The sequence below is a fragment of the Larimichthys crocea genome, unplaced genomic scaffold (genome assembly GCF_000972845.2).
Source record: "Larimichthys crocea isolate SSNF unplaced genomic scaffold, L_crocea_2.0 scaffold148, whole genome shotgun sequence".
In the NCBI taxonomy this organism is placed as follows: Eukaryota; Metazoa; Chordata; class Actinopteri; family Sciaenidae; genus Larimichthys; species Larimichthys crocea.
Genome location: NW_020852030.1, coordinates 50,700 through 75,971, shown reverse-complemented (window position 1 = coordinate 75,971; position 25,272 = coordinate 50,700). Strand labels below are relative to the sequence as shown.

The 25,272-nt window shown below is 45.1% G+C and overlaps 2 protein-coding genes across 5 annotated transcripts; both read left to right on the top strand.

Annotated features, from left to right (window-relative positions):
• Nucleotides 1-697: 697 nt before the first annotated feature.
• On the top strand, nucleotides 698-22,863 carry srpk3 (SRSF protein kinase 3). Of its 4 annotated transcripts, none has more exons than XM_027275589.1 (17): nucleotides 698-1,176; nucleotides 2,351-2,447; nucleotides 4,161-5,155; nucleotides 5,307-5,415; nucleotides 5,500-5,587; nucleotides 5,671-5,758; nucleotides 5,842-5,948; nucleotides 6,029-6,194; nucleotides 6,531-6,556; nucleotides 6,824-6,916; nucleotides 7,842-7,896; nucleotides 8,148-8,366; nucleotides 9,234-9,331; nucleotides 9,412-9,519; nucleotides 9,986-10,055; nucleotides 10,140-10,574; nucleotides 22,845-22,863. In XM_027275589.1, exons 1-16 carry the CDS (start codon nucleotides 1,167-1,169, stop codon nucleotides 10,532-10,534), a joined length of 2,724 nt encoding a protein of 907 aa, XP_027131390.1. In that variant the 5' UTR covers nucleotides 698-1,166; the 3' UTR covers nucleotides 10,535-10,574; nucleotides 22,845-22,863. The 4 variants fall into 4 exon arrangements, with proteins under 4 accessions (XP_027131390.1, XP_027131391.1, XP_027131389.1 ...); XM_027275592.1 differs by lacking the exon at nucleotides 22,845-22,863 and having other exon boundaries at nucleotides 699-1,176; nucleotides 10,140-10,232; nucleotides 10,350-11,491; XM_027275590.1 differs by lacking the exon at nucleotides 22,845-22,863 and having other exon boundaries at nucleotides 2,354-2,447; nucleotides 10,140-11,491.
• On the top strand, nucleotides 15,900-23,780 carry tsr2 (TSR2 ribosome maturation factor). Its single transcript, XM_027275600.1, is given in 6 exon segments — nucleotides 15,900-16,049; nucleotides 18,641-18,703; nucleotides 18,705-18,735; nucleotides 22,751-22,842; nucleotides 22,908-23,066; nucleotides 23,480-23,780. Coding segments are annotated over 6 exon segments (531 nt in total). The 5' UTR covers nucleotides 15,900-15,974; the 3' UTR covers nucleotides 23,591-23,780.
• The last annotated feature ends 1,492 nt before the right edge of the window (nucleotides 23,781-25,272 follow it).

Sequence of the window (25,272 nt, the reverse complement as noted above, 5' to 3'; positions counted from 1 at the left end):
AGAGCAGTACATGTATGTAGAGCAGTACATGTGTGTAGAGGAGTACATGTGTGTAGAGGAGTACATGTGTGTAGAGCAGTACATGTATGTAGAGGCAGTACATGTGTGTAGAGCAGTACATGTGTGTAGAGGAGTACATGTGTGTAGAGGAGTACATGTGTGTAGAGCAGTACATGTGTGTAGAGCGTACATGTATGTAGAGGAGTAAAAACATGTGTGTAGAGGAGTACATGTGTGTAGAGCAGTACATGTGGTGTATAGCAGTACATGTATGTAGAGCAGTACATGTGGTGTAGAGGAGTACTGTGTGTAGAGCAGTACATGGTGTAGAGGAGTACATGTGTGTAGAGCAGTACATGTATGTAGAGCAGTACATGTATGTAGAGCAGTACATGTGTGTAGAGGAGTACATGTGTGTAAGAGGCATACATGTATGTAGAGCAGTAAATGTATGTAGAGCAGTACATGTAAGGTAGAGGAGTACATGTGTGTAGAGCAGTACATGTGTGTAGAGCAGTACATGTGTGTAGAGGAGTACATGTGTGTAGAGCAGTACATGTGGTGGTAGAGCAGTACAACATGTGTGTAGAGCAGTAACATGTGGAATGGTAATAGCAGTACATGTGTGTAGAGCAGTACATGTGTGTACCCCCACCCCGTCGCGTTACGTCACTGGTCCCAGTTTGGGGCCAGTCTCAGCGTGCTCGGTCACTGCGCATGCGTAAATCCCGGTGTCCGGTGTCAGGCTGTCAGCAGCTGTTGAGACCATGAACGGACCGAAGCAGAAAAGAAAACACCCAGAATAACCGAGTGAGTGGACCCGGCACCGAGTCAGGGCTGAGCCGGTACCGAGCCGGGACTGATCCGCGAAGCTGCTCCGAAGCTACCGGAGCATCAGCTGTTATCTAACGGGACCCTGCGGCGCACTGACGGGCCACGGGCTCATGGTTACCACGCTGCACGCACTGACCCGTTCTGACCGGTACTGACCCGGGTCACTTGGTGGACGATCGGAACCACCAGGCGGACTGTCTCCGGGTTTCTCCGCCGGCTTCTGGTGCAGTTTAGCCGGCTAACGGAGGCTAACGAGCTAGCTGCCAGTGGACCACGAGCCCGGCCGGGACAAACCGCTCTGACCCGGTTTGGTTTAAGGACCGGGAGCCAAGATGCTGATAGGTAAAGTAGTCCTGACCCGGCTCGGTGTCCCGGTTCCGCTGTCAGTGTTGTCGGTCCAGTCCAGAGGGCAGGGCTAACATGCTAAGCTAACTAGGTTAGCTAACGGTACCAGGCTGTGACTGCTCGGGCCTCCAGTGGGTCAGAACCGAGCTGGTCCACAGACACAGATGTTCTGTTGAGTTCGGCACAGAGGGTTCAGTCCGGTTGTCTTACGGTGAGCTGGGATCAGAACTTTAGGAGGTTCTGCTCACTGCCAGCCTCCATGTTAACAGAACCAGGTCCACAGTTCTGCTCAGTGGTGTCAGTATAAAGAACGTTGTGTTTGTGTTGTATGAACGTTTCCCTGATGTTTGGATGTGACGTCATGTTTGTTTGAGTTTTGGTGGACTGATGTTACAACGATGACGTCAGAATGACTCACTCATTAAACAGCTGTTTGACAATCAGCTGATTTTTACATGGAGTAGGCTTTGGTTCTGTGTTGGTTCTGTGTTGTTCTGTGTTGTTCTGTGTTGTTCTGTGTTGGTTCTGAGTGGTTCTGTGTTGGTTCTGTGTTGTTCTGTGTTGGTTCTGTGTTGGTTCTGAGTGGTTCTGTGTTGGTTCTGCGTGGTTCTGTGTTGGTTCTGTGTTGTTCTGTGTTGGTTTTGTGTTGGTTCTGAGTGGTTCTGTGTTGGTTCTGTGTTGTTCTGTGTTGGTTCTGTGTGGTTCTGTGTTGGTTCTGTGTTGTTTTGTGTTGGTTCTGTGGGTTCTGTGTTGGTTCTGTGTTGTTTTGTGTTGGTTCTGTGTGGTTCTGTGTTGTTTTGTGTTGGTTCTGTGTTGGTTCTGTTTGGTTCTGAGTGGTTCTGTGTTGGTTCTGTGTTGGTTTTGTGTGGTTCTGTGTTGGTTCTGTGTTGGTTCTGTGTGGTTCTGTGTTGGTTCTGTGTTGGTTTTCTGTGGTTTTGTGTTGGTTCTGAGTGGTTCTGTGTTGGTTCTGTGTTGGTTCTGTGTGGTTCTGAGTGGTTCTGTGTTGGTTCTGTGTTGGTTCTGTGTTGGTTTTGTGTGGTTCTGTGTTGGTTCTGTGTTGGTTTTGTGTTGGTTCTGTGTTGGTTTTGTGTTGGTTCTGAGTGGTTCTGTGTTGGTTCTGTGTTGGTTCTGTGTTGGTTCTGAGTGGTTCTGATCCATTCTGTCTTCTCAGCAGCAGTTGGAGCAGGAAGTGGAAACAGTGCCTCCACTGGAAAGAAACACAGACGGAGAGGCAAAAAACACAGACGGGTCAGAACGGACGAGAGCCGGTAAGAGTCCAGCAGAGACCAGCAGAGACTTTCGACCAGCAGAGACTTTAGACTAGCAGAGTCCAGCAGAGACCAGCAGAGACTTTCAACCAGCAGAGACCAGCAGAGACTTCAGACCAGCAGAGACCAGCAGAGACTTCAGACCAGCAGAGTTTTTACACCAGCAGAGACTTCAGACCAGCAGAGACTTCAGACCAGCAGAGACTTCAGACCAGCAGAGACTTTAGACTAGCAGAGACCAGCAAAGACTTTAGACCAACAAAGACCAGCAGAGACTTTAGACCAGCAGAGACCAGCAAAGACTTTAGACCAACAGAGACCAGCAGAGACTTTAGACCAGCAGAGACTTTAGACCAACAGAGACCAGCAGAGACTTTAGACCAACAGAGACCAGCAGAGACCTTAGACCAACAGAAACCAACAGAGACCAGCAGAGACCTTAGACCAACAGATACAATACCAACAGAGACCAGCAGAGACCTTAGACCAACAGAGACCAACAGAGACTTGAGACTAGCAGAGTCTTTAGACCAGCAGAGACTTCAGACCAGCTGAGACCAACAAAGACCAGCAGAGACTTTAGACCAGCAGAGACTTCAGACCAGCAGAGACCAGGAGAGACTTCAGACCAGCAGAGACCAGGAGAGATCAGCAGAGACCAACAAAGACTTCAAACTAGCAGAGAATTCAGACCAGCAGAGATTTTACACCAGCAGAGACTTCAGACCAGCAGAGACCAGCAGATACTTCAGACCAGCAGATACTTCAGACCAGCAGAGACTTTAGACCAGCAGAGACTTTAGATAAGCAGAGACTTTAGACCAGCAGAGACTTCAGACTAGCAGAGACAAGCAGAGACTAGCAGAGACTTCAGACCAGCAGAGACTTTGGACTAGCAGGAGAGACCAGGAGAGACCAGCTCTTTGTGTGTGTGTGTGTGTTTGTGTGTTTGTGTGGGCCAAGCTTCATTCAACCACAATCACTTACTAACTAACTAGTATAACCAGTATAAACCAGTATACATAGTATAAACCAGTATACACAGTATAAACCAGTATACATAGTATAAACCAGTATAACCAGTATAAACCAGTATAACCAGTATACACAGTATAAACCAGTATAAACCAGTATTACCAGTATACACAGTATAAACCAGTATAACCAGTATAAACCAGTATAACCAGTATACACAGTATACACAGTATAAACCAGTATAACCAGTATAAACTTGTTTTCCGGATGTTTTGACGTCTTCTCAAAGTTTCAGTGTCAGACATACTTGTGCTAAGCTAGGCTAACCTCTCTTTGTACTAGCTGCGGACAGAAATAGGTTTAGAGCTCGGCCCAGAGAGACACGGCTCCATTAATAGAGACTGAATCATGATCCCACAACACATGCACACGCGCACACACAAGCACACACACACACACACACACACACACACACACACACACACACACACACACACACACACTCTGCAGTCTATTTCTGTGCAGCTCAGACAAACCTCAACAATGTCCATGAGTCAGAGATGTCATGAAACAGGTGTGTATGTGTGTGTGTGTGTGTGTGTGTATTTGATCATGCTTTTGAGGCCTGAGGATGACCCCCCTGAAACCTTTAAACGGTGGTAAATGATGATAACATGTTTATAAATGGTTCCAATGCAGAGATAATGTTTATTATATTAGTTTGTATCTTTGTTTCAGGCCTGATGACCTCTGTGACCTCCAGACTCTAAATGTTGACAGCAGTCCTCCCCCAGCATTGTTGCACAGTTACCATCAAACCACCCAGCTGCCCCCCAAGAACTCCACCACATCTCCAGGAAACACTCCACCATGTACCGTAGACCTCCATGAATCCACCACAGCACCTCGACAGAACCTTGTACATCCCACCATGGTTCCCACTGAACCCACCACGGTTCCCACTGAACCCACCACGGTTCCCACTGAACCCACCACGGTATCCACTGAACCCACCACGGTATCCACTGAACCCACCCTTCTTTCCCCCCAGGATGTGACCCGGACCCCCTCACCGCATCCTCAGAGCTCCCTGAACACGCCACCCTTCCTGGATGCAGTAGATACCCCTGTACCTCCTGAACGTACCCCCCACACTGCCCCGCTGCCCTGTCTAAAGGTCACTGTTCCAGTGACTCACCAGATTTTCAACCAGTCACTTCCCGCTACATCTCAAAATCCTGCCCACAGTCCGAGTCAGTCACCGCCAACTGAAAACTTTACCCACAATTCCTCCAGATTGCCTCACAGAACTCTTGAAAATGTGACTCAGCGTCTTTCTGATGGCCAATCAAATTGCTCCAAATCACCTCCACCTATACCACACAATATTACCCACAATGCCTCAGAACTACCATCGCCTGCCAAAGCTGCTCTCAGCCCTCCGTTAAGCCCCTCCCACCCAGATCCCGTCCTGCTGACCTCGGTGACTTTCACCTCCAGTGTCTCCTCCCACCTCTACAGCCCGGTCTGCTCCTCCTCCTCCTCCTTCCTCCGCTCCCTCGACTCTATCAGCCCCTCCATTGGCCTGCTTCCCATGATGTCATCAGCCACCCCACAACTGACCACACCCCCTCCAACTCTGGGCCCGTCCCCGCCCGAGTTAACCCCGCCCCCTGCCCAGCTGCTGGGCTCTGATGATGAAGAGCAGGAGGACCCGTCAGATTACTGCAAAGGTGAGTTCATGTATCGATCCAAGACGTCTGCAGGTCGGTTGATGAACGGTGAGGATCAGTTGTCTTACTTCACACACAATACCCGGGTTTCAGAGTGCCTGTCTGTCTGCTGAGTTCTCTTACACCTGGTTCTGTTCTGTTTGTGTTCCAGGTGGTTACTATCCCGTGAAGATCGGTGATCTGTTTAATGGGCGGTACCATGTGGTCAGAAAACTGGGCTGGGGACATTTTTCTACAGTGTGGCTGTGCTGGGACCTGCAGTACGACCAGACACTCAGGCATTTATTTTAAAGCAGTTCTGGTTCTGGTTCTGTCACCTCCTCTGAACCTGTGTCTGTGTTTAGGAAGAAGCGTTTTGTGGCGTTGAAGGTGGTGAAGAGCGCTCCTCATTACACCGAGACGGCTCTGGATGAGATTAAACTGCTCAGATGTGTGAGAGTTCTTTCCTCATCAGTCCTGACGTACCGATGTTTATTAACGTTCAGTTCACAGGTAACAGGTGTGTTTGTGTCCAGGTGAGAGACAGTGACCCCTCTGACCCCTACAGAGAGACCATCGTCCAACTCATAGACGACTTCAAGATCTCAGGTGTCAATGGAGTCCGTATCCTTCGTCATCACCTGTTTGTCTGTCTATCTGCCTGTCTGTCTGTCTCTCTCCCTGTCAGTTTCCTCAGCCTCTCTCAGATGTCTGTATGGTTCTGGAGGTTCTGGGTCATCAGCTGTTAAAATGGATCATTAAATCAAATTACATGGGACTTCCTTTAGTCTGTGTGAAGACCATCATCAGACAGGTAACACAGACACAACAACAGGTAACACAAACACAACAACAGGTAGAAAAGTCTCAGCAGTGACTTGGTTGTTGTTACAGGTACTGCAGGGTCTGGACTACCTCCACACAAAGTGTAAGATCATCCACACGGACATCAAACCAGAGAACATCTTATTGGATGTCGATGACGTTTACATCAGAAGATTGGCGGCTGAGGCTACCATCTGGCAGAGAGCTGGAGCCCCGCCCCCTTCTGGGTCATCAGGTGAGGAGCCGTGTGATTGGTCACATGGCAAAGACAGGAAACAGAGTCAGAACACACAAGAAGTCACAACAACATCATATTTATTGTGAAAGCACGTCTCACTCTCTGAGAGTGAGACATGTTACTGGGAGCTGTGGTTTCCACTCTGTTCAGACAGATAGCTTTCTGTCTGTCTGCTTTCTGAGCTGTCTCCTTCTGTCTGTCTGTCTGTCTGTCTGTCTGTCTGTCATCTTTACTTCCTATTTCTGATGTTTTCTTCCTGTCTCTCTCTCTCTCTCCCTGTCTGTCTATCTCTCCCTCTCTCTCCCTTGTCTGTCTGTCTGCCTGTCTCTCTAGTTAGCATGGCTCCCAGGGATCTACAGGTAAGTGTCCAGGTGTGCTGCCTGCTGTGTTCTCATTGGTGACTGCTGGGTTGAAGCTGCAGTGAAAAGCTGTGAGCTGATTGGATAGCTCCTGTGGTCATGTTTACGTGTGATGTCACAGGTTTGATTCCAGTCATGTGATGCATGTTTCTGTCTGTCAGGTAGAAAACCAACAACACATCTGTGTGTGTGTGGCTCTCTGTCTGTCTGTCTGTCTCTCACCTGTCTGCTTGTCTGTCTCTTACCTGTCTGTCTGTCTGTCTGTAGGCTGGTAAACTGTCAAAGAACAAGAAGAAGAAGTTGAAGAGGAAAGCCAAGCGTCAACAGAGACTGTTGGAGGAAAGACTGATGGACATTCAGGTACTGCAGTACTACTGCAGTATTGTTACAGTATTGTTATAGTATTACTGCAGTACTTATTAATACAACTGTTAACGAGAAGTGCCACAGTAGTCAATCCTAATCAGTGATGGAAATAACAGCGCTATAAATAATGGTGTTAGATAGAGAAAGATTTTTCTTGTTCCTCCTTCCTTGATGAGGGGGGGGGCACGAGACAATCGCATAAATGATGACGATTGGCTGAGGTGGAGTAAAATTCCATGGTAAGCCAATCAAAGGTGGAGTTGGCCAGGTGTTGCTTATACAAATTGTCAGACACACAAAGCTGACACAGGACATTCACACGAGTCAACGAGAAACAGGAATGGCGAGCCTGAATAGTCCAAAAGTTCTTTAAATGGAAGTATAGCCATTACTTTCCCAAGAAATGAAGGGAACGAGTGGAACCGTGAAATGCACATTATGTCCTGGAGTCAAGAGCCTCTGCACGTCGGTGTCCAGCATAAACACGATATAAACAGAGTCATTCTAATATCTACAATAATCCATGACATTTTCCCACAGCAACGTTAAAATAGTTTAGATTTGTGTGCTGTGGACTTCTGTTATGTATTGTATGAAGTGTCCATTTCAATATAATATTCAGATGTATCATAAATAATTGAACATGTATTTTAAGTTCCGTCAAAGAGGGATGGAGGTGGGGTCCAAATTCTTTGACACATTTGAGCATTTAAAAAATTACTTGAAAGTAACGCAATAGTTACTTTCAAAAGTAACTAGTTACTTTTATATTTTTAACTCAGTAACTACTTTAGTTACTTTCTGGGAAAAGTAACTTGTAACTGTAACTAGTTACTGTTTAAGAGTAACTTGCCTAACACTGATCATAATACAACAGGAAGTGCTCTTTTCTAAATAAATGTCGATTTTGGCTTTTCAGAAGATGGAGGAAGAAGACGGGACGCAGCTACACCCTGAAGACACTGATAGTAACTGTGAGTACACGCTGTGTAAAAATACTACAGTAACTGGGAGTACACGCTGTGTATCAATACTACAGTAACTGTGAGTACACGCTGTGTAAAAATACTACAGTAACTGTGAGTACATGCTGTGTATCAATACTACAGTAACTGTTCGCACAGTAACTGTCTCCTCTGAATACTTGATGTTGACATGTAGAATATTATAACTATAATAATATATTTTAACTAGTTGAATAAACTTTTATCTTGTTTGCCTTCAGGCTCTCTGACTGTCAACGGAAACGCTTCCTGCTCCACAGCCAATAGCAAAGCAAGCCCAGAGTCCGCCTCCTCCTGGTTGGAGGACAGGTGTAATGGCCACGCCCCCGGTCGGTTCTCCAGCCCCGCCTCTGGCCTATCAGGGTTCTCCAGCTCTGTGATGTCAGCGACGTCTGAGTCAGCACTGTCTACTCAGTCAGGATACTCAAGTGGACGAGAACGTGAGAACACACACAACATGTACACAACAAGTACACAACATGTACACAACATATTCAATTCAATTCAATTCACTCTTATTTATATAGCTCCATATTATAACCTCAGTTATCTCATGACACTTTCCATGTAGAGCAGGTCTAGACTGTACTCTGTATAATATTATTTACAGAGACCAACATTTCAACCATGAGCAAGCATTTGATGATGGTGGCGAGGAAAAAATTCCTTTAGCAGGCAGAAACCTCGAACAGACCCGAGCTCATTCATCCATCCGTCATCCATCATGACCGGTTGAGTTAAAGATAGAGAGAGGCAGATAGACAGATAAATGGAGAGAGAGAGAGAGAGAGAGAGAGAGAGAGAGAGAGAGACACAGATGCTCAGCAGCAGCAAAACATTAACTAGCTATAAACTGTGATGGAGATATGGCAGCAATAATGACAGTAATGATATATGTATCCCATCTAAAGTAACTAAGAGAGTAACAAAGAGAGTTTCTGAGGTGTTTGGGTCCAATTACAAGAACTTCAGTTTGTCTGAATTTAACATCAGAAAATTGTAGGTCATCCAACTTTTTATATCCTTAAGGCATGCTTGGAGTTTAGTTAACTGAAACTGTTTCATCAGGCTTGATCGATAAATATATTTAAGTGTCGTCGGCATAACAATGAAAATTATTTCTTAGATGAAGAAATTATTGAAGTTATTTGATGAAGGTCGATGGGAGAAAACACTCTAAATATATATCAGGTTTTACAGTACACAACATGTACACAACATGTACACAAAGAAATACACACAGTGTGTGTAGTGTGATCGTGTGATCACCTGTAGACTTCCTGTTTGTGTCTCTCACTTCCTGTCAGTGTTCAGTGCCTCAGACTTCGTCCTCAGTCCTCTCGATCCTCTGAACGCTCACAAACTCAGAGTGAAGATTGCCGACCTGGGAAATGCATGCTGGGTGGTAAGATGCCGTCATTGGCTCTTTCTCTTCACCTGTAGTGTCACTAACATCTGACCAATCAGATGTCCTCTCTCCTTCAGCACAAACACTTCACTGAGGACATTCAGACCAGACAGTACCGAGCTCTGGAGGTTCTTATTGGAGCAGAATACGGACCGCCGGCTGACATCTGGAGCACCGCCTGCATGGTACACACACACACACACACATACACACACAGACACACACACTCTCACTCGTACGCACACACACAAACGCACACAGGAAGCTGTCTACTCTGCACTTAATACTTGACATCGGTGACTCGGGCACTTATGACCACCTGGTGGACAGCTGGATCAGAAGGTGGGGGAGGCCGCACAGTGTACGGGGGGTAAACTGTAACCTTATGGTGGCGTCTGCCACTTACGATGGGGTCATCACTGCTTGAACCCAAGAACCTGCTGGGAGACTCCAAAAACTCAGGCATGGAAGGAATTCAAGGAGGTCATAGAGAAGGACTTTGGATTAGCTTCCATCAAACCATTGGTGACGTGAAAATGGAGCGTGAGATGAACCGGCAGATTGGTGCAGCGTCAGTATTAATGTGGATGTTGTACTGGACCGTTGTGGTTCAGAGGGAGCTGAACTTTTGATTTTCCGATGATGTTTCAGGCGTTTGAGTTGGCGACAGGCGATTACCTGTTTGAACCTCATTCAGGAGAAGATTACACCAGAGATGAAGGTACTGCACATCATAGTATTACAGTATTATAGTAGTACTGCAGTATAATAGTGGTACTACACTCTTAACATATTTTCTGTTCAGATCACATCGCTCACATCATCGAGCTGCTGGGGCCGATTCCTTTGCCCTTCGCTCAGTCTGGCAGGTACTCCAGAGAGTACTTCAACAGGAGAGGTGAGACTGTCTGTCTGTCTGTCTGTCTGTCTGTCTGTCTGTCTGTCTGTCTGTCTGTCTCACCTGTTTCACCTGTCTCTCCTGTCTCACCTGTTTCACCGGTCTGGCCTGTCTCAGGTGAGCTGCGTCACATCTCCAGTCTGAAGCCGTGGGGTCTGTTTGAGGTTCTGTTGGAGAAGTACGAGTGGCCGTTGGACCAGGCGGCTCAGTTCAGTGACTTCCTGTTGACCATGTTAGAGCTGCAGCCTGAACGCCGTGCAACCGCCGCCGAGTGTCTACAGCACGCCTGGCTACACACATAAACACACACTCACACACACACACACACACACACACACACACGTTGGGGTGTTAGAAGTGTCTGTCTGTCAACGTTGAGTTCATGTGTGTTTGGAAATTATCACCTCGACTGACTGTCTGATTGATTGATTGATTGATTGATTGATTGATTGATTGATTGATTGATTGATTGATTGATTGATTGATTGATTGATTGATGTGTCTCATTAGGGCCAAACGTCCGTCTGAATACGATGAGGACTGTAATCAATATAATTTCCTGTTTGTGACTCAGAATCAGATTGTTAGTTTATAAGCAAAAATCACATTTACCTATGTCTAGTAACGAGTCATTGTAACGAGTCCTCTTAAAGTCCAGACGTTTGGATTCACAAGTGACCTCATCTCTGCTGACCTTTGATCTCCAGCAGGTCACATGATGCTGTTTAAAACTTCAGTCGAGGTTTAATTTCCCTGCAAAAATCAGCTGATTTCATCTTGTCTGATTTCTAATGAGTCAGCTGATTTCTCTTTAAATGTTTTTTTTCTTTGATTTTTTTGTGATTTATTTACTTTTGACAGATTTTATGTTTTTCTAAATTTTACTTCCTGTCGCTTTATGAAACTTATTGATTATTGATCAGAGACTTCTAAGATCCTGAACCTCTGTGATGACGATGATGATGATGATGATGATGATGGTTTAAACGAGCACACAGTAGCTAACTCTCTCATTGACTCTGATCACAGTATATTGATGACAGTATTGATCTCTGTAGCTCACAGTGAGTTGTCCTCAGATGACCTTTGACCTCTCACCTGTTTCTATGTTCATATAATGAATAGTGCCTTGAAAATGACCCCGCCCCCTCCTGCCTGTCACAGTGACATCAGCAGTGACATCACTTTCTTTTCTACGTGTGTCCCTCTGTGTGGAATGTTTCTTCTGTGAAAATAAATATGAATGAATGCTTGTCTCACTTTCTGTGACCTTTGACCTCTGTTGCCCTTAAGTCGGTCTGGGTCGGTCATGAAATAAAGTGTTAAATTAAAACACACCTGACACAAAGCGACAAATGAAAATGTGTCTCACTGCCAACAGGAGCAGGAAGCATTAGCAGCTAAGCTAACGTCTGCTCCACCAGTGCAGGAGAACGTCAACACCTGAACCTGGAGCTAGATGACAGGATGGATACATTCATTCAGGCAGAAACCTCGAACAGACCCAAGCTCATTGGTAGACAGTAGTCATCCACCGCGACTGGTTGTGTTAAAGATAGAGAGGGGCAGATAGATAAATAGAGAGAGACAGAGAGACACAGATGCTCAGCAGCAGCAAATCATCAACTAACTATAAACTGTGATGGAGATATGGCAGCAATAATGACAGTAGTAATATGTGTAGTGGACGTCATGCAGGACCACAGCAGCAGCCACGATCCACGAGAACCTGCTGGACGACAGAGACAGAAACTCCAGGGAAGAAGTTTAGTTAGTGACATGCATTAATGAGACATGAAGGTTTACAGATGGAGTGAGGGGCAGTTTGAGTAGAGTTCAGTAAAGGGAGATGTGACTACATCTTAAGCCAATACCATGCCTGACTAGGCATAACCCTGAAAGAAACAGACACCGGGAGAGAGAAGGTTTGAATAGTGTTTTCAGTCATCAGAGAGTTTGAACAACGAGATTGTACCATCAGACCTTCTGAATGACAAGGATTCAAGGATTTTTATTTGTCATTACAACATGGGATGAAACGAAAATTGGTTTCCCCTGGTCCTGGAGCAGAATCAAATATAAAATAAATTATATATATATATATATATATTTATATATCATATTATATATATATATATATATATATATATATAAAACAACACCACATGTCAGGCAGACAGTGTACACCACAGCGGAGAGAACAGGGAAGCATGTTTATCAGGAGGTATGACGGAGAGGATGTCATGTTTAGAGGTTCTTGTGTTAGATGACAGAGAGGACGTCATGTTTAGAGGTTCTCATGTGTTAGATGACAGAGAGGACGTCATGTTTAGAGGTTCTCATGTGTTAGATGACAGAGAGGACGTCATGTTTAGAGGTTCTCATGTTAGATGACAGAGAGGACGTCATGTTTAGAGGTTCTCATGTGTTAGATGACAGAGAGGACGTCATGTTTAGAGGGTCATGTTTAGAGGTTCTCATGTGTTAGATGACAGCGAGGACGTCATGTTTAGAGGTTCTCGTGTTAGATGACAGAGAGGACGTCATGTTTAGAGGTTCTCATGTTAGATGACAGAGAGGACGTCATGTTTAGAGGTTTTTCATGTTAGATGACAGAGAGGACGTCATGTTTAGAGGTTTTTCATGTTAGATGACAGAGAGGACGTCATGTTTAGAGGTTCTCATGTTAGATGACAGAGAGGACGTCATGTTTAGAGGTTCTCATGTGTTAGATGACAGAGAGGACATCATGTTTAGAGGTTCTCGTGTTAGATGACAGAGAGGACGTCATGTTTAGAGGTTCTCGTGTTAGATGACAGAGAGGACGTCATGTTTAGAGGTTCTCATGTGTTAGATGACAGAGAGGACATCATGTTTAGAGGTTCTCGTGTTAGAGGAGAGGGACGTCATGTTTAGAGGTTCTCATGTGTTAGATGACAGAGAGGACGTCATGTTTAGAGGTTCTCGTGTTAGATGACAGAGAGGACGTCATGTTTAGAGGTTCTCTGTGTTAGATGACGAGAGGACGTCATGTTTAGAGGTTCTCCTGTTAGATGACAGAGGACGTCATGTTTAGAGTTCTCTGTTAGATGACAGAGAGGACGTCATGTTTAGAGGTTCTCATGTGTTAGATGACAGAGAGGACGTCATGTTTAGAGGTTCTCATGTGTTAGATGACAGAGAGGACGTCATGTTTAGAGGTTCTCGTGTTAGATGACAGAGAGGACGTCATGTTTAGAGGTTCTCATGTTAGATGACAGAGAGGACGTCATGTTTAGAGGTTCTCATGTTAGATGACAGAGAGGACGTCATGTTTAGAGTTCTATGTGTTAGATGACAGAGAGGACGTCATGTTTAGAGGTTCTCGTGTTAGATGACAGAGAGGACGTCATGTTTAGATAGATAAAGTAATTATTGTAGGTGATTTTAACATTCATGTGGACAACCACAATGATAGTCTTAGTACTGCGTTTATCTCTCTATTAGACTCAATTGGCTTTTGTCAAAGTGTAAATAAACCGACTCATTGTCTGAACCACACTCTTGATCTTGTTCTTTCATATGGCATTGAAATTGATAATATAATAGTCTTCCCACAGAATCCTCTTCTGTCTGACCATTTTTTAATAACCTTTGAGTTCATACTACCGGACTATAAGCCTTTGTGTAGAAGCTTCTACAGCAGAGGGTTAGGGTTAGGGTTAGGGTTAGATTATATTTATCGATCAAGCCTGATGCAACCAATCAGTTAACTAAACTCCAAGCATGCCTTAGGTATAAAAAGTTGGATGACCTACAATTTTTGATGTTAAATTCAGACAAACTGAGTTCTTGTAATTGGACCCACAACCTCAGAAACTCTCTTTCTAGAGACTTAGTTACTTTAGATGGGATCACCCTGGCCTCCAGCTCCACTGTAAAGAATCTTGGAGTTGTTTTTGATCAGGTTTGTCCTTTAACGTCCACATAAAACAAATTTCGAGGACTGCACTTCTTCCACTTACGTAACATGCTAAAATCAGGCGCATTGTCTCTCAGGCGGATGCAGAAAAAACTAGTCCACGCATTTGTTACTTCAAGGCTGGACTATTGTAACTCTTTGTTATCAGGCTGCTCTAATAAGTCTCTGAGGACTTTGCAGTTAATTCAGAATGCTGCTGCACGTGTTCTGACAGGACCAAGATCCGAGATCACATCTCTCCCATTTTGGCTTCCTTGCATTGGCTACCTATTAAATCTAGAATGAATTTTAAAATTCTTCTCCTTACTTACAAAGCTCTCATGGTCAGGCAGGCACCATCTTATCTAAAAGAGCTCATAATACCTTATTACCCCTCTAGAACACTGCGCTCTCGGACGCTGGGTTTCTTGTGGTCCTTGTGGTTCCTATAGTTTCCAAAAGTAGATTGGGAGCCAGAGCTTTCGCTTCAGCTCCTCTTCTGTGGACAAACCTTTCTGGGTTCGGGGCAGACACGGTCAACACCTTTAAGAATAGACTTAAGACTTTCCTTTTGATAATGCCTATAGTTGGGCTGGCTCAGGTCATCCCTTATTATGCTGCCCTAGGATTACACTGCCGGGGGCCCCACGAGGGTATGCCTAGCCAGGCACGGTATTGTTGAAGAGCACACATCTCCCTTCCGGAAAACTCTCTCTCTCTCTCTCTCTCTCTCTCTCTCTCTCTCTCTCTCTCTCTCTCACTCTCACTCTCTCTCTATATCTCTCTCTCTATATATATATCTCTCTATATCTCACTCTCTCTATATATATATCTCTATATCTCTATATCTATCATGTTTAGAGGTTCTCATGTTAGATGACAGAGAGGACGTCATGTTTAGAGGTTCTCATGTTAGATGACAGAGAGGACGTCATGTTTAGAGGTTCTCATGTGTTAGATGACAGAGAGGACGTCATGTTTAGAGGTTCTCACGTGTTAGATGACAGAGAGGACGTCATGTTTAGAGGTTCTCACGTGTTAGATGACAGAGAGGACGTCATGTTTAGAGGTTCTCGTGTTAGATGACAGAGGACGTCATGTTTAGGGTTCTCATGTTAGATGACAGAGAGCGTCATGTTTAGAGGTTCTCATGTTAGATGCAGATGAGGACGTCATGTTTAGAGGTTCTCACGTGTTAGATGACAGAGAGGACGTCATGTTTAGAGGTTCTCACGTGTTAGATGACAGAGAGGACGTCATGTTTAGAGGTTCTCATGTTAGATGACAGAGAGGGACGTCATTTTGAGGTCTTTGTTAGATGACAGAGAGGACGTCATGTTTAGAGGTTTCACGTGTTAGATGACAGAGAGGACGTCATGTTAGAGGTTCTCAAGTGTTAGATGACAGAGGGACGTCATGTTTAGAGGTTCTCACGTGTTAGATGACAGAGAGGACTCTGTTTGAGGTTCTCACGTGTTTAGATGACAGGGAGGACGTCATGTTTAGGGTTCTCATGTGTTAGATGACAGAGAGGACGTCATCTGTTAGAGGTTCTCATGTGTTAGATGACAGAGGGACGTCATGTTTAGAGGTTCTCGTGTTAGATGCAGAGAGGACGTCATGTTTAGAGGTTCCGTGTTGATGACAGAGAGGACGTCATGTTTAGAGGTTCTCATGTTAGATGACAGAGAGGTCATGAGGAGTGGAAGCTGAAGACTTCTGGAGTGAGTAAGATCAGGATCAGCTGTTTCGGTCTGTCGGGCTCTTTCTTCACTCGACTCGTTCTGTCTGTCAGATCCAACATGGCGGCTTACACAGCTTCACGTGAGCTCTTGACAGAGGGGAGTCCCGCGGTGCTGAACACCTGGCCGGTCTACAGGTAACAGACGGCTCACCGACACACCGACACACCGACACACTGACGGACTGTGAGCCGCTCACTGTGGACCGGACTGAAGCTACAGACTGAAGCTACAGACTGAAGCTACAGACTGAAGCTGACAGACTGAGCTACAGACTGGCTACAGACTGAAGCACAGACTGAAGCTAACAGACTGAAGCTACTGAGACTGAAGCTAACACAGACTGAAGCTAACAGACTGAAGCTACAGATGAAGCTAACACAGACTGAAGCTACAGACTGAAGCTACAGACTGAAGCTAACAGACTGAAGCTGACGATGCAGCTACAAGCTGAAGCTACAGACTGAAGCTACAGACTGAAGCTACAGACTGAAGCTACAGACTGAAGCTACAGACTGAAGCTAACACAGACTGAAGCTACAGACTGAAGCTACAGACTGAAGCTGACAGACTGAAGCTACGACTGAAGCTAACACAGACTGAGCTACAGCTGAAGACACAGACTGAAGCTACAGACTGAGCTAACACGACGAAGCTACAGACTGAAGCTACAGACTGAAGCTAACAGACTGAAGCTACGGACTGAAGCTATAGACTGAAGCTACAGACTGAAGCTAACAGACTGAAGCTACAGACTGAAGCTACAGACTGAAGCTAAACACGACTGAAGCTAACCGAGATGAAGCTACAGACTGAAGTACAGATGAAGCTAACACAGACTGAAGCTGACAGACAAGCTAACGACTGAAGCTACGGACTGAAGCTACGGACGTGAAGCTACGACTGAAGCTGCAAGGACTGAAGCTGACAGACTGAAGCTACGGACTGAAGCTGACAGACTGAAGCTGACAGACTGAAGCTACGGACTGAAGCTACGGACTGAAGCTACGGACTGAAGCTGACAGACTGAAGCTAACAGACTGAAGCTACAGACTGAAGCTGACAGACTGAAGCTGACAGACTGAAGCTACAGACTGAAGCTACAGACTGAAGCTGACAGACTGAAGCTAACAGACTGAAGCTGACAGACTGAAGCTACGGACTGAAGCTACGGACTGAAGCTGCCAGACTGAAGCTAACAGACTGAAGCTACAGACTGAAGCTGACAGACTGAAGCTGACGGACTGAAGCTACAGACTGAAGCTACAGACTGAAGCTGACAGACTGAAGCTGACAGACTGAGCTGACAGACTGAGAGCTAACAGACTGAAAGCGGACAGCTAAGCGACAGACTGAAGCGACAGACTGAAGCTGACAGACTGAAGCTGACAGACTGAAGCTGACAGACTGAAGCTGACAGACTGAAGCTAACAGACTGAAGCGACAGACTGAAGCGACAGACTGAAGCTACGACTGAAGCTACAGACTGAAGCTACCGACTGAGCTGCAGACTGAAGCTGACAGACTGAAGCTAACAGACTGAACGGACAGACTAAGCGGAACAGACTGAAGCGGACAGACTGAAGCTACAGACTGAAGCTACAGCTGAAGCTACAGACTGAACTGACAGACTGAAGCGGACAGACTGAAGCGACAGACTGAAGCTGACAGACGAAGCTGACAGACTACAGACTGAAGCTTACAGACAATGAAGTACAGACTGAAGCTGACAGACTGACTGAAGCTACACACAGACTGAAGCTGACAGACTGAAGCTACCCGACTGAAGCCTACAGACTGAAGCTAACAGACTGAGCTAACAGACTGAAGCTACAGACTGAAGCTGACGGACTGAAGCTGACCGACTGAAGCTGACGGACTGAAGCTACCGGACTGAAGCTACCGGACTGAAGCTGACGACTGAAGCTCAACGACTGAAGCTACCACAGACTGAAGCTACCACAGACTGAAGCTACCGACTGAGCTACCAACTGAAGCTACCAGAAACTTACAGACTGAAGCTGACAGACTACAGGACTGAAGCTACAGACTGAAGCTACCAGACTGAAGCTACCAGACTGAAGCTACAGACTGAAGCTACCAGACTGAAGCTGACAGACTACAGACTGAAGCTGACAGACTACAGACTGAAGCTAACGGACTGAAGCTGACAGACTGAAGCTGACAGACTGAAGCTGACAGACTGAATCTACAGACTGAAGCTAACAGACTGAAGCTGACAGACTGAAGCTACAGACTGAAGCTACCAGACTGAAGCTGACAGACTACAGACTGAGCTGACAGACTACAGACTGAAGCTGACAGACTACAGACTGAAGCTAACGGACTACTGAAAGCACACGACTGAAGCTACCAGACTGAAGCTGACAGACTACGACTGAAGCTGACAGACTACAGACTGAAGCTGACAAGCTACAGACTGAAGCTAACAGACTGAAGCTAACGGACTGAAGCTGACAGACTGAAGCTGACAGACTGAATCTACAGACTGAAGCTGACAGACTGAAGCTAACAGACTGAAGCTGACGGACTGAAGCTAACAGACTGAAGCTGACGGACTGAAGCTACCGGACTGAAGCTACAGACTGAAGCTACAGACGGAAGCTGACAGACTGAAGCTTACAGACTGTCAGTGAACGCACTGACAGTCTGTAAGCTTCAGTCTGTCAGCTCCACTTGCCGTCTTTGTTTTTGTGTTGACCTCACAGATCGCGGTGGATAATGGCTTTGGAGGCGTGTACGGGCAGCAGAAAGCTGATTGGATGGTGGTATGTGGTCCAGCAGTATTTCCATGACAACGGTAGGTAACCATGGTTAACCTGTCTCTGACACAGCACCTTAAATTCAAACAAACCGATGCTCAATCAATGAATCGTAAATGTAAACCATCATTGAACGTTAGCTCAGCGTAGGGGTGGGCAATATATCGAATATACTCGATATATCGCGGCTTGTTCTACGTGAGATGTATGAAATGACTATATCGCGACCATCGAGTACTTGTCATGTAAATGTTTTAAGCCGTCGGCATTTAATTCTCGGAGTTTTGCCTGTGTCACTCCTGGTGCTGCTCACAGCACGCAGCACACTGGCCCCCGCCCACCCAGAAAAATCCCCTGCGCGCCATGCTACTTTTTGTAACAGGTGAGAGAGAGTGAAGAAGAGCCCGAGCGAGTTAATTGAAGATGGAGACGGACGACTTGGTTCCGACGAGAAAAAAACTGCGGTCAAGCCAGCCGTCTCTCGTTTTCGCGTGGTCACGTCAGCTGCTCCAATATTTTCAGTGCGCCCTTATTGCCGACTTTATTCAAATACTTTGAGAAAACTGGGGAAAGTCAGCGCGAGCTTACTGCAGCGTGTGGACACTTCCGGTTTTCAAAATAAGACGTGGGTGTTAAATTTATTAAAGGTTTATTAAAATATGAAGAATGGTTAAAATGTGATTTAAAAAAGTGTGTCTCATAAGCCAAGTATGATCCTGCACTGCTTCATGCTCATATGTACATTATGAAATATATTAAAAATTCATAAAAAATATGACAATGCTATCAAGGTAATGACATTTTATTTATTAGAAATAAAACCATACAAAACAACAACAACAAAATATCGAGATATATATCGTGTATCGCGATATAGCTTAAAAATATCGAGATATTGGTTACAGGCCATATCGTGCAGCCCTAGCTCAGCGTTTAAACCTTGTGATCAAAGAACCTTGTATGATCGCAGCGCCATATCTGCATCATACAGTGGTGGTCAAAAGTTTACATACACTTGTAAAGAACATAATGTCATGGCTGTCTTGAGTTTCCAGTTATTTCTACAACTCTGATTTTTCTCTGATATAGTGTGGAACAGATCCTTCTTTGTCACAAAAAAATCATGAAGCTTGGTTCTTTTATGACTTTACTATGGGGTAAACTGAAAATGTGACAAAATCAGCTGGGTCAAAAATATACATACAGCAACATGAATGAGCAATTTTGGAGACTTAGAAAGTTGTGTCAATGACATGAGCTTCATAGCATGACCTCTTAACTTCCTGTGTGATCATGAGTGACTACAGCTGGTGACTTCTCTGAGGCCATTTAAAAGGGCTCATTGGATAAAAACACCCCACAAACGCTCCAATGGGAAAGTCCAAAGAGCTCAGCACAGATCTGAAAAAGAAATCATTGACTTGAACAAGTCAGGAAGTCACTTGGAGCCATTTCAAAGCAGCTGCAGGTTCCAAGAGCAACAGTGCAAACAATTGTTTGTAAGTTAAGTGCATGGCCTGTTTTGTCACTGCCACGATCGAGGAAGAAAACGCAAGCTGTCACCTGCTGCTGAGAGAAAACTGGTCAGGAGGGTGAAGAGTCAACCCAGGAGCCCCCAAAAGCAGATCTGCCAAGAATTAGAAGCTGCTGGAACACAGGTGTCAGTGTCCACAGTCAAGCGTGTTTTGCATCGCCATGGACTGAGAGGCTGCCGTGCAAGAAGGAAGCCCTTGCTCCAAAAGCGGCACCTTAAGGCTCGACTAAAGTTTGCTGCTGATCACATGGACAAAGATAAGACCTTCTGGAGGAAAGTTCTGTGGTCAGATGAAACAAAAATGGAGCTGTTTGGCCACAATGCATTACATTACATTACATTGCATTTAGCAGACGCTTTTATCCAAAGCGACTTACAGAGGAGGACATAAGCTGAGAAAGGTGTAAAGGAGCACAGAATAGTTGTTAGTTTTGTTAGGCAGGGAAGCATTCTCGAAACAGAAGGTTTTTACAGTTTTTTAAAGGTAGAAGGGATGTTGCTGTTCTAGTAGCCGTTGGTAAGTCATTCCACCATTTGGGGACGACCACAGAGAGGTTTAGAGTAACCTCGCTTTGCAGAGGCGCGGGTACAACTGACGGTTTGTATGAGCGGAGCGTAACGCCCTGGTCGGGACGTGAGCCTTTAGTAAGGCGCTGAGATAGGCAGGGGCAGATCCTGAGATGGTTTTGTAGGCTAGCGTCAGAGCTTTGTGTTTAATTCTGGCAGCTACAGGCAGCCAGTGCAGGTCGCTGAAGAGTGGGGGTGACATGTGACCTTTTAGGTTGATTGAAAACCAGTCGCGCTGCGGCATTCTGGCCATTTGCAAAGGTTTGATCGCGCAGCAGGTAGGCCAGCCAAGAGCGAGTTGCAGTAATCGAGGCGGGGAGCTGACTGTAGCCTGAATCAGGAGCTGAGCGCATATTGGGTCAGGTACGGTCTGATTTTTCTAATATTGTACACAATGCTAGCGACATGACCTCGCTACGGAGGAAATGTGTTCAGAGAGAGAAAGGCGATCATCCGTACCACGCCCAGGTTTTTTGCAGCATGGTTTGGGGTAATGGTGACAGTACCAATTTCAGGTTGAAGTCATGCAGATTGACTCATGGGCAGGGATGACCAGGAGTTCGGTTTTTGACAGATTAAGCTGGAGATGGTGGTCTTTCATCCAAGTTGACAGATCAGAGAGACAGGCGGAGATGCGTGCAGAGACCGTGGTGTCGTCCGGCTGAACGACAGTAGCTGTGTGTCATCGGCATAGCGTGGTAGGAGAAAGCCGTGTGAGCGGATAACATGGGACAGCGAGGTGGTGTAGATGGCAAACAGAAGGGGACCCAGCACCGACCCCTGCGGCACCCCCGTGGAGAGGGTATAGTCGATGACAGACGACCTTGCCAAGACACATTAAAGGAGCGTCCAGCGAGGGGTAGGACTCGAGCCAGGAGTGGGCAGAGCCTGTAATGCCCATGTTAGCGAGTGTGGTTAGGAGTATGTCGTGATTGACTGTATCGAAGGCAGCCGATAAGTCGAGGGATGAGTACAGATGATTGCCCTCGTACTCTGGCTGTTTTTAAGGCTTCTGAGACAGACCCTAACCCTGTGCTCAGCAATATGTTTGGAGGAGAAAAGGTGAGGCCTTTAACCCCAAGAACACCATGCCTACCATCAAGCACGGTGGAGGTAGTATTATGCTGTGGGCCTGTTTTGTTGCCAATGGAACTGGTGCTTTACAGAGAGTCAATGGGACAATGAAGAAGGAGGATTACCTTCAAATTCTCAGAAACCTAAAGTCCTCAGCCCGAAGGTTGGGTCTTGGGCACAACAGTTGGGTGTTCCAACAGGACAATGACCCCAAACACACATCAAAAGTTGTAATGTAATGGCTAAATCAGGCTAGAATTAAGGTTTTAGAATGGCCTTCCCAAAGTCCTGACTTAAACCCCATTGAGAACATGTGGATAATGCTGAAGAAACAAGTCCATGCCAGAAAGCCAACAAATTTAACTGAACTGCACCAATTCTGTCAAGAGGAGTGGTCAAAGATTCAACCAGAAACTTGCCAGAAGCTTGTGGATGGCTACCAAAAGCGCCTAATTGAAATAAATAATGGCCAAGGGACATGTAACCAAATATTAGCATTGCTGTATGTATATTTTTGACCCAGCTGATTTTGTCACATTTTCAGTTTACCCATAGTAAAGTCATAAAAGAACCAAGCTTCATGAATGTTTTTTGTGACAAAGAAGGATCTGTTCCAATCACTATATCAGAGAAAAATCAGAGTTGTAGAAATAACTGGAAACTCAAGACAGCCATGACATTATGTTCTTTACAAGTGTATGTAAACTTTTGACCACCACTGTATATGATGTCACTGATGATGTCAGCGACCTTTCTTTCGTTTCTTTTGATCTTTGTGGTTCAAATCTGAATTAACACCGCCCACATTCAGTAGTAACGGTAACCGTATGATGTGTTTTTTTTTATCATTTTAAAAATATCTGTGTGTGTGTGATCAGCTGACCTGCAGCAGTTTGAGGTCGAGGACTTCATCGCTCAGCTGATGGATCAGGAGTTTGACACAGTGGTGGATGATGGGAGTTTACCTCAGGTACACACACACACACACACACACACACACACACACACACACGTGTTAACTCGCTGTGTCCCCAGGTGTCTGTCAGTCTCCTGCAGGTGTTCTCTCAGTGGCAGCAGGGGGCGCTGCAGCAGCTCAAACTCACCATCAGCAGTCTGACACAGAAGGCAGGTCAGAGGGCGAAGGTCACGGCCCCACCCACAGCAGCGGATGACGACAGTGATGATGAAACACAGGTTAGAGTTTGACAGACGTGACACAGTGAGGATGGTCGCTCACCTGTCCACTCACATACACAAACATGTTAACAAGTTCTGATGAATCAGCAACGGGAACTTCATGAGGATCTGCAGGACGCTGGATGGCACAGTTCCAAACAGTTTGGACTGTGTGTGAACGCAGAGAACACAGGCAACAACACAACACACACAATGATCAGAGTTTTTACATTACTAAATATTTTATTATTGCTTCAAGGTGTCTTCTTCATACACCTGAATCAATAATCAATAGAGGATCAATAACACCATTCATTCATCTTTGTGTGTTTAGTAAGCCACGGCTCACATGATCAGTCACATGATCGGGACAGGTTTATAATATGATATAAATATAATATCAATATTGATGACAGTCTTTGTGTGTTCAGGTGATGGAGTCTGAATCCTCCAGTCCATCAGTCAGCAGGATGGATGCAGATCCTTGTCCACGTTCTCAGGATGAAAAGGACGGGTGGACGGTGGTCCGCAAGAAGAAGTGAAGAAGAGGACAAAGAGTAGCATGAACTGTTGAACAGCTGACCTTTGACCTTCAGGATGAGACCGAAACAGACTCAATGTATTTTTAAAGGAAGACTAACTCAGCTGCTGTGGTGTCTCCATGACAACGGCGTCATTGAACCAGAGTCAATTGGTTTTCTGTTTTTTTTAAATTAAATCTGTTGAAGCTGACGTGTGATGTCATCTTGATGTACACATCGCACTATACTATGGCATCACATACTATACTGTGACACAGACTATGACACAATATATTATACTATGACATCACAGTATACTATTATGACATTTACTATATTATGATATAAGAGATACTGCATATACTCTACAGGTCTGTAGTTTATCAGCACAGACTGCTGTTACTGTACACAGGGTGTCCGCGGGTATTTAAAAGTATTAAAAGGTAGTAAATCAACTTAGTGAAAATTATTGCGGGGTGTTTTTTTTAAAGAATAGCACACGATTTGTTGTAAGTTTGTTAAGTTTGCCAGAATTTATTACATAGACTGAAATTTGATTGGATTTGATTTGAACAGTAGACCTATTTTCCACAGTGCACAGTTTTGACTCAGGATTCTTCTGTGTAGTTCATGCATTCGACTTCTCCGTCGCTATTTCCGTCATTTAGAGTTTACAGAGGCCAGTTATGAGATCAATGTATATCCGAGGACCCGGTGATGTTTTTATTGGCAGATTGTCACACAGCCAATGGTGTTGTTTAAAGCGTGCCTGTGACCCACACCAGGCCCGGGATGATTCATCATGCCGCGACATCAGTTTTTGACTGCGTTACAGAGCTGTGATGTCATTTTGAGACTCGGTTTGGTCAAGTTTAGTCAACATGTGAGAACTCGTCTGACAGTCTTCTGTTGTTGGTACATGTGAAACGACGACTATTCTCTGGACTTTGTCTGGTCATTATCCATGTAAAAATTGCATTCAGCGTCTCTCGCTCTCCTCCGGCACTGAGTTACCATGGTTACGTGAACGCCGTGAAATTTTGTAATGATTCTCAATAAGATGTTTGTGCTTAGTGTGACAGTACAAAATCACTGAATACTGAAAGGTTATGTACATGGTTGATTGCTGGAGTAAAACAAGCTTTGCACAAAAAGTTTGATTTTATAGACTCCTGTAAAACACTGTAGGTCATGTACAGTTGTGTTCAAAATAATAGCAGTCCCACATCACTAGCAAGATAAATCACTGTTGTTGTTAGAATTTCAACTACTACACTGCAAGTAAGTTTCTGGAATGTTTAGTAAAGGTATAGAATACCAACAGACCAAACAGGCATCACGTGCATGCTGCTGATTCTGTGAAACTGACTCCTCTACTGAAAGGGGCATGTTAAAAAAAATAGCAGTGTCGAGTTCAGTTAGTCATTGATTATGTGAAATAGGTGTTAAACAGGTGGCCCTTATTTAAGGATCAAAGCAACTGATGCTGCATATGCTGGCTGTGTATTTGTCCTTGAAAAAAGTAAAATGGGTTGTTCAAGACACTGTTCAGAAGAAGAGCGTTCTTTGATTAAGAAATTAATAAAAGATGGGAAAACCTATAAAGAAGTGCAGAAAATGATAGGCTGTTCAGCTAAAATGATATCAAATGCTTTAAAATGTCAGCCAAAACCAGAAAGGCGAGGAAGAAAAAGAAAAACGAC